This window comes from Lathamus discolor, chromosome 1 (assembly GCF_037157495.1).
Source record: "Lathamus discolor isolate bLatDis1 chromosome 1, bLatDis1.hap1, whole genome shotgun sequence".
Lineage (NCBI taxonomy): Eukaryota > Metazoa > Chordata > Aves > Psittaciformes > Psittacidae > Lathamus > Lathamus discolor.
Genome location: NC_088884.1, coordinates 47,336,070 through 47,345,798, shown reverse-complemented (window position 1 = coordinate 47,345,798; position 9,729 = coordinate 47,336,070). Strand labels below are relative to the sequence as shown.

The 9,729-nt window shown below is 37.6% G+C and overlaps 1 protein-coding gene across 1 annotated transcript; it reads left to right on the top strand.

Moving 5' to 3' along the window:
- Nucleotides 1-1,680: 1,680 nt before the first annotated feature.
- On the top strand, nt 1,681-9,471 carry MGAT4C (MGAT4 family member C). The gene is made up of 3 exons (XM_065665049.1): nt 1,681-1,809; nt 6,306-6,453; nt 8,315-9,471. The coding sequence occupies exons 1-3, from the start codon at nt 1,681-1,683 to the stop codon at nt 9,469-9,471; spliced, it is 1,434 nt and encodes a 477-aa protein (XP_065521121.1).
- The last annotated feature ends 258 nt before the right edge of the window (nt 9,472-9,729 follow it).

Sequence of the window (9,729 nt, the reverse complement as noted above, 5' to 3'; positions counted from 1 at the left end):
CCGGCTCATGTTCATTTTCTCATGGACCAACAACCCCAAGTACTTCTCCACAGGGCTGCTCTGAATCTCTTCTCTGCCCAGTCTGTAGCTGTGCCTGGGATTGCCCCAAAGCAGGTGTAGGACCTTGCACTTGGCACGGTTAAACTTCATGAGGTTGGCATCAGCCCACCTCACAAGCGTGTCAAGGTCCCTCTCGATGGGATTCCTTCTCTCTAGTGTTATCAACTGAACCACACAGCTTGGTGTCATCAGCAAACTTGCTGAGGACACACTCAATCCCACTGTCCATGTCACCAACAAAGGTGTTGAACAAGATCGGTCCCAACACCAGTCCCTGAGGGACACCACTCGTTACTGGTCTCCAGCCGGACATTGAGTCATTCACCACAACTCTTTGTGTGCGGCCATCCAGCCAGTTCTTTATCCACCGAGTTGTCCACCTATCAAATTGATGTCTCTCCAATGTAGAGACAAGGATGTTGTGTGGGACAGCGTCGAATGCTTTGCACAAGTCCAGGTAGATGACATCAACTGTTCTACCCCTGTCCATCAGTTCCTTAGCCCCATCACAGAAGGCCATAAACTAGCTTTAAACTTTCCATTTGTACATAGTTTCTATATATTAAATTTGCTAGAAAAATCATTGTTATTGATAATAGCCAAAATACATTTGTACTTAAACAAATGAGAACATAAATAATGAGCTTATAGACTTCTTTTTAGTCAAGAATCCATCAGAATTTTGCCAGTCTGATCTGGAGTCTGTTTCTTTAGTTTGTGGCCAGATCTTTTTCAAACACATGTAGTCCTACATATGTTAATCCTTCTGATTTGGTAGCCACAAACAGAATTTTTCTTGTTTTAAATAATAAAATTAGTAAATTGAGTATGTTTTATTGTTTCAATATTGTGATATGACTAGACAGTCCTCTTTCTGGATCTTGAATTGAGCTACACAGTGGATTTCTGATCCATTCTTTGTCCAATTCATCTAATAAGAATAAGGACTTCCCAATGCTCACCTCAGATGTGTCTGGTCTAAGGCAGACATCTATCTTTCTTCTTCCATAGAAAATGACACTTGCAGTGAGAACTTTTCTATCATAGTACACAGGTCTAAGGCTAAGGGATGCTGCGGTCTTGACACTGCCTTCTCACTGCAGGGAAGGTACCTCATTTGTGCCTGGTAGTTCTGATATCTAGAATTCTCTTAAGAGCAATGACACTGAGTCATGCAATAGCTTTGGCCTAAGCTGTCTTTGGAAGGAGACTCCAGTAGACAGGGAGACAATGCACTTCATCTCTTGCCATCAAGCTGGGATCTGATAATTACACATGGGAAACTCAGCTGCTTATTCATTCCTACCACACTGATATCATAATTCCAGCCTAAAATGGGTAGGAAAAAGTGTGCTTTTTTCTTTACTGACAAAAAAAAAAAAAAAAAAAAAAGGAGAGAGAAAAAAAGCACACTTAAATTATAGAGAATTGTATATTAAACTTGAAGACGACAATGATTAAATAAAATTAATTCCACCTTAAATGGTTTAGGTTATGAGTGTTTGAAGAATTTGACACATCTGACGGTAAGCTGGTTTGCTATCATGCTTATCAGAGGGGAAGTTCTTGTAATACTGTGGTTTTCTTTCATAGGTGACACTACTATATACCGTTCTTCACATGAGACACAGCTTGAAATATTGTGATAAAATGAGATGCTTGCGGAAACGATCAGCAGTGTCATTCTTAGGAGTCCTTGTCATTTGCCTGCTGTTCATGAATTTGTACATTGAAGATGGTTATGTTTTGGTAAGTTTTTCAGGTGGAAGAAATGATCCTGGAACAACAGAACATGATGCATCCCTGGTTAAGCAGTAAAGTTCATAATTTTTGCAATACCACCCTGTTACTGTACCATTAACTGTGAATTATGATCAAAATGTATCCTTTATAATGAAGCCATCTTATCAATATATACTACACATCAGTGTAGTGCATCAGTAAGACCCCAACAGTCCTTTTCACAGAAGTAAATACGTCATTGTGTATTGGAAGTATGGGAGATAATTAATGTAGCAAAACATGGAGATATCTCATCAGGTATCTTCTTTTGAGTCCAAATGATTCCTGTATTTTCCATAGCCCTGGATTTCTCTGAATTTTAATTGCCTACATCTGAAATATTCATATGAGCTAGGAGCTCCTTTTTCAGTCCACACTGCGAATTTCACCTCTGAATACTGTATTAAACAATATTATAGAAATATAATTATAGAAGAGAACTTATACTAACTCGATAAATTTTAAGGTCTTTGCTTGAATTACTTCTTTTTAGTGCTTTTATTTTTTGGTTTTTGCACTTTCTATATCTCAGATTTGAGTCTGGGGGATGGGGGGTTTCAGTGTTACAGTGTTAACAATTAGACATAAATGATACCTAGTGAAAGTTTATGAGTATGAAAGAGATTTATGGAAAGATTTGTGTTAGGGATTTCAACAAGTAACCTACTGACAATGTGACATAACTCTGCAGTTTATATGTAACCTCTGGGTGTCTCAGTGCTGAACATCAAGTAAGCCCTGAAGACTTGATTAATGCATTGAATTTCCAGTTCTTTTGAGGTTGGACTGGGCCCAGTAAAAGAGCATGGTAGCTAAATAACAAGCTTACAAATAGTAAAATGACTGAACTGAGTATCTAACATGATATGATTAGATAGTCCTCTTCTTTGATCTTGAACTACTACGTGGCTTTCTGATACTCTGTTCCGCCTGATTCATCGAACTGGGACAGGATGGGCTTTCCAATATTCTGAAAGGTGAAGTCTGATCCTAGCTGGATCTGGAAAGAGACATCGTAGTATGAAAAAAGTGCAATACACAAATAGTAAAATCCTTACACAGATTTACTAGAACCATAGATAACTTGTTAGTGATTTTAATTTAAAATATTTTACTTATAACAATATGGTAAATATTTGCAATATTAAGACTATGCTAGTACTTTTTAAACCATTGAAAACACATGCTTCTAGCATGTTACTCCATTACAGACATATTACTTTCTCTAACAGTATTTGTACTAGGGTTTTGTACTGTTTTATTTATTCATCATTTCATGGTTGTGATGAAATTTGACCTGGCTTATCACATATTTTATTTTTTCCAGTGGTATTTTCCCTGATGCTTCTTCTCCACTCACTAATTGCTTCAAAGTCACCCAGATGTTTCTGAAAGTGCTTTTATTATCACTGCTAATGGTGTTCCTCTTGGTTTGTTTTTGAAATATTTTCCTGTGCTATTTGAAGCTCCCCATATGGCTCCATGTCTTATTCCTAATTTGCTGGGTTTTTTTTCCCTTTTTAAAAATTCACCCTCTTTCATTGCTTCTCTCATTACAGTTCTGGTATGTTTGTATGCATGTAGCTCCCAGCCAAGTTTCTTGCCAAGTCTTCTGGCAATTCTCCCAGCTCGCCTCATAACTTCATGGTCCATCAAGCATTTTCTCAAATATATTAGGCTGTTGACTTTTTAGTTTATTTTTTTGTTTGCTTGTTTTCAACTTTCTTGACCATGTCTGACAGCTCTGTTACCTTGTCTGGTGTGTTTTCTCTGCTGAGGTAAAAGATGAGCAGTTTCAGTGTTGCTGGTGAGCAGACTTGGGGACAGCTTTCAAGAACAGAAGGCTAACCAGTTCCCTTCAGGGAATGGGAGTCTGAAAGTTCTCAGAGACCCAAAAGCCCTCTGACTTTGAAACTGTAGTAAGTCTCCTGCTGGAGTAGCTCTTGAAGTTATTTGACAGAGGAAGGCAACTGACCCAGAGTTCCTCTTCCAGTCTCAGGCAGTAGGCTGTGCAAAGGGATGCAGGACTAATATCTCTTTCATCAAAGTGGCCTTTTTCAAGACATTAGAATATTACAGTGAGATTCCTTGTGGGAAATCTTAAGAGGGGAGAGGAGAACTTTTCATTTTTTTCAGAGACTCTCACATGTCTGAAGAATCCTTTCACTGTTTTTTTCAGGGCATTTGCTGTGGAAATGGGTCCACCTCAGAAAACTGCTTAAGTACATTTGTTGAGGACTATACAATGCTGACGCATGTGTGTCAGCAGAGCAGTGTAAGGTGCTTCATCTGCAGCTTGTGAGCCACATCTAATCAAATATTTTGAAGACATACTGAATGAATATAACCAGATAGCACAATATATGCAGTGTTTTTTTATACATGAGTTGTAAGAGAACTGTAAGTGAAGCATGCCTTTTGCACACTTCTATGAATACTAATCATTATTTTAGGCACCACGAAAACAATAGTACTGTTGTAGCTGACACAGCATCCCTAGTGGAGCAGGGTATCTTTATAAAGAATGGAGAACTTCCGGCACTTTGCCCAGTGGAACCCACAGAAATCTCCCAGGCTTCAGCTAACACTGGAATGTAAGTTAATGGTTAGTTAACAGCTGAAAGCCAGAGCTAACATAGAAAAAAATTAGAGAAAACTAAAGAGACCTAATCATGCTCTCCAGCTTCACTGACCTCTGCATAGTAGTCAGAAGAACCAGATTTAATTTCAGCAAAATCCATATTTCAGTTTTTCTTTTCATTTAACAAAGGAAGGAAAACAACAACAATTTAAAAAAGGATTGTTAGCCACAAAACACATTTCTTAAAGAGAAAAAAAAAAAAAAGGAAAATTGTTGTGGTCAGTTTAAATATTTTGCTTGTTAAAATCAAAACATTTTACCCTAACATTCTCTATTTCAAAATATTTTGAAACTTTTTATGTAGAAAAACCTCAGCACAATGGATTTCCATTCCAAAGCCTTATGAAACAAACTATTGCGGTGTTCCATTCTGGAACTAATGACACATGATGGTTTTTGACGTTAAAAAAAGGCTGGGTTTAAAAAAAGAAAGTTTTTCGACCATCCTTTGTTTTTTTTTACAATTTGACATTTTTTGATTTTCATGGAAAATCTCCTGAAGTTTAGGTGCATTCTCTTCCTAGCCTATTAAGTTACATTTTAGTCTGGAATCTGATCAACATAAACCTTCTTCTCATAACTTATGGGCAAATGCAAAGTATCATAGGAGCTATAGAAAGAAATTACTGGAAAGGCATTGCAGTTGAAGAGAGAGTAACAGTGCAGGTAGATGCGCCTGTACGTCTGCCAAAGATCTTTACTAAACTCAGAAGTGTATTATTTATTACCTCTACAAAAGAAAAATAAAGTTAAAATAAACCTAGGATTGGTTGACAAAAATACTTTGTGTTATAAATATATATTTGACACATTTTTTAGTATTTATACCATTAAATATGAGTGCTGTTTACTGTTTCTGTGGTTGTTCTTGTTAGCATCAATACTATCACTGCACAATGCAGTTTTTAGTTTTCAGTGGTTTTACATACTGTATATATCAGAAGAAATGAACTTACTCATTCGATGGCCTGCCATCAGACTAGAATCCACCCATGTAAATTATATATTCATTCCTAAATTTAAATTCAGTCTTATGACACTACAACTTGCTAGATATTTTGCCTTTTCTTAAGGACTAAGGAACAGATTTTCCCATAGACCCAACTGAGCTTATGGATAGAGCACTGCTAATGAAGCTGCTCCTTCGCTTAGGTGAATTTCTGATGGCTAAGGAAATCTCTTAAAGAAAAAGACAGGACAAGGAGGCAGTAAGAGGAAGCATAGTGATAAATTTGCCTTTTTTTCCTATGCCATCAAACTGTTCACAAAAGTCAGAGAAAGCTTTGGCTGCCTTGATGATTGCATGCGTTTCTTCTTATCACAAACCACAAAATGAGCCAGCTGCCAGGATCCAGTTTCATCTTTCTTTGTTTTGTGGGTTGTTGGGGTTTTTTTTAAGAACTGAAAACACTTTCAATAAATCTCCCCACTTCTCCGTCTGTGAAAATTCTCTCATCTGTTGCTTATTGATGCTTTTTTATATGTCTTTTGAATACTGCACTTTTTTTTTTTTTTTTTTTTTTTTAATAATTTAGTGTTTCCAACATTTACAGAGCTTTTGTCCAAAACATTCTTTTTTCCTTTCTCTGTTTCCGTAATCTGAAGGGTTATGGTACATTTTCTTTAGCCAAAAAAGTATGATATTCAGTAATGAGTTTTTTAAAAAAATGAAGTGACATCTACATGCTTTCCCAAAAGCTGACACTGAAAATTGTTGTTCTTGGAACCCTGCCTGTCCATGTTTCCTCTCTAGCTGGTATTCACAAATGTATTTCTCTCCATCTCTCTCCTTCTCCTATTCTTTTTGTTTTCTCACTAATAGGAAGGGGACAAGCAATTCCTCAGAGAAACAGCCACGCACCAGCTCAACCCAGAGCGCTATGTCCACACTTTTAAAGATTTGTCTAATTTCTCAGGATCTATAAACATTTCCTATCGCTACCTAGCTGGCACGCCTTTGCCAAGGAAAAGTAAGTAACTGTAATCTGAATGTTATGAAATGAGATAATTTTAAAATGGCTGAAAACCACATAGTCCCTGTGATATTTCTAGGCAAGAGGGGCTGAGTTAATCAGTGACAATCTCAGAGAGTTAGTGAGACAGATGTCTCTCTCTGCACAGGCGGTTCCTGGGCAGCTGTTAGGTCAGCCTGGCCTCACAGCTTGGTTACCTGCTGATCAAATGCCTGACTTGTAGTCATCCCACAGACAGCACTTAGACGGTCTGTGGGAGCACATCGTTGTGGATCTCCATGCAGGCCAGATGATTTAGAAAGCAGGAACAAGGCACGTGCTGGTGGTGATCCATAACCACCCCAAGACTGTACTGTCCACATCTGTCTTGTATAACCAGTAAATCCAATTTATGGTATGCTGGGTTCACATAGATACACCTCTCAGGTCCCCTGTTCTGCCAGTCTAACAGCTGTAAATAGGTCTCCTTGTTCATTTAGCTGTGATAAGAAGGAAGGTGAATTGCGCTATTATGGGGACAGTAAAGGAGGAGTCTTCTTGCAGCCATCTTCAGATGGATTATCTAGATATTCTGACTCTAGGCAGGGTTCAAGACTTTCATCTTGAAGTGAAATACTGCCATACCTAATTTTTAGACAGGTGTCACCTGGGTTCCAAACTGATCATTTCACAAACATAAACAAGGGTCAGAAGTCCAAGCACAGAAGCTAAAATAAAATCATCCATGATTTGTTGATATTCATAGAAAGCCAGAAAAGTTTTTTTCAGATTAGATTTGAGAAATCTGGGGCTCTGCAGGCAGTGTAAACGGCTTCTGGGGGTTGTACTTCACTGTACAAGCGCATTTTGAGCAGACTTAAGCCTTGGGGGAAACTCTGAATCAGTTTCTCAGAGCAGTCTTTTACAAAACACAATGTTTTAAGAAAGTTGGGGTAGGTTCAACTGAAGTATGACCTGTCAATTATAAAGTCTTAACATTTTTTACATCAGAAGTTAGAAAACAATAGATATATTAGAACATACCTCAGCATACTCATTTCGACTGCTGGCAAAAATGCAATGGCAGTGACTCCAAACAGCAGAGATGAACATTTTTCTCTTATAATTAAGATGCATATCTCCCTAGAAAGATGTAACGGCATTAGAAAATATTTATACAACCACGGGTATGAGGTAGTAATTTCTTTTCTACTTTGAAATAATATCTAAATTACATTTTGCAACTGAAGTTCCCTGTAAAATGCACAAGGAGTCCTGAAAGCTGGTTAGAAGAAGAACTACCAGCAAGGTAAAATCGGACAAATTCAGTTAAAACTTAACACACAGAAAAATGTATTCATGCAATGTTCATAAAAAAATTATACTTAAGAGTAACTAGTCTTGTAGAGTGCTTGGAATGATAAAAGTTTGGCAATTAATTAATATATAGCTTAAGTTGTTGTGCTGCATTTTGTTGCTCCTTGTGTGAATCATATCTCCTAATCCCTTATCTTTTAGCAGATTTTATAGCCTTAACATTGTCTGTGTGGTTTCCTCTACCAGGCATATGTGTGCACACTGCTTTGGCTTTTGTCCACTACATGCCATTCCTTGCAGTTAACAAGTGAATGTTTAATACAATAGTCTTTTTATGTCTATTTGCTTGTGATGTGATTCTTCTTTCGTGAAAAAGCAATAAACATAATTTGTTGCATGCAGCTTAGTAAATTCACTTACCAAATTTCTATGTCTTCACTATTTTTTATAGTGAAGTTTTACTAGTTTTATATAATGTAAGCACAGCTCTGGAGAATAGCTTCGTGGTGGATTTTTTTCAATGTGAGATACTCAGTTTTTGTTTGAATTGTCTTTTGTACAGGGTATCTTACCATTGGGCTATCCTCTGTGAAACGGAAGAAAGGAAACTACTTGCTTGAGACCATCAAGTCCATATTTGAGCAATCAAGTTATGAAGAACTCAAAGAAATTGCAGTGGTAGTGCAACTGGCAGATTTTGACTCAGCCTGGTGTGAAGGGATGGTCCAGGATATTTCACAGAAATTTGCACACCATATAATCGCAGGCAGATTAATAGTGATTCATGTCCCTGAGGAGTATTATCCTGTACTGGAAGGTCTCAAAAGAAATTACAATGACCCAGAGGACCGTGTGAAGTTTCGATCCAAACAAAATGTAGATTATGCTTTTCTTCTTAACTTTTGTGCTAATCTTTCTTACTATTATGTGATGCTAGAAGACGATGTTCGGTGCTCAAAGAATTTTTTGACTGCTGTTAAGAAAGTAATTACCTCACGAGAAGGGTCGTACTGGGTGACTTTGGAATTCTCCAAACTGGGTTACATTGGAAAGCTTTACCATTCCCATGACCTCCCACGCCTGGCCCATTTTTTACTGATGTTCTACCAAGAAATGCCTTGCGATTGGCTGCTTATCCACTTTCGTGGGCTGCTGGCTCAAAAGGAAGTGATACGTTTTAAGCCATCTCTGTTCCAGCACATGGGATACTACTCATCTTACAAAGGAGCTGAAAACAAATTAAAGGATGATGATTTTGAAGAAGAATCATTTGATATCCCTGACAACCCACCTGCAAACTTACACACCAACATGAATGTATTTGAAAACTATGAGGCAAGCAAGGCTTACAGCAGCATTGATGAGTACTTCTGGGGCAAAGCTCCTTCTACTGGAGACTTCTATGGGATTGTGTTTGAAAAGCCCATTAAAATCAGTAAAATTAAAGTTGTCACTGGAACTGAAGACCGGCAAAATGACATTTTGCATCATGGGGCCCTGGAAGTAGGAGAAAAGATTGTAGGAAGTAAAAATGGGAGACAATGCACCACTTACTTGAGATTAGGGGAATTCAAAAATGGGAATATTGAAATAACAGATGTAGAGCACAAAGTTCTGTTTGATATTAACTGCATGAGAATACTTGTTACCAAAAGTCAAAAAGAATGGCTGATCATTAGGAGCATTAGCATCTGGACTTCTCAAACACCAAATCAATAAAGTCAAGTCACCTGAGAAGGTACAGAATGCATACAGTCAGCTGGGTCCCAACTTGTGCCATTCCCTAGAAAAACTGACATTTCCAGCTCTTCACTAAAACCACAAAAAATCTGGGGAAACCACAAAACAAGCAAAGCAATTTATTTTTTACTAGTTTGCCCAGGCAATATACAAATATTTGTTGGAATTTTTGAATTTTATAGGAAATGCAAAGTTCTCAAACCTCACTTGAGATCTTGAAACCCTTTTTTATTAACA

Bases quoted from the DNA above. Each gene is read 5' to 3' on its own strand.
- MGAT4C (XM_065665049.1), top strand. From the start codon at position 1,681: ATGAGACACAGCTTGAAATATTGTGATAAAATGAGATGCTTGCGGAAA. The intron at 1,810-6,305 runs GTAAGTTTTTCA...TCTCACTAATAG, and splicing joins TTGAAGATGGTTATGTTTTG to GAAGGGGACAAGCAATTCCT. The intron at 6,454-8,314 runs GTAAGTAACTGT...TCTTTTGTACAG, and splicing joins CACGCCTTTGCCAAGGAAAA to GGTATCTTACCATTGGGCTA.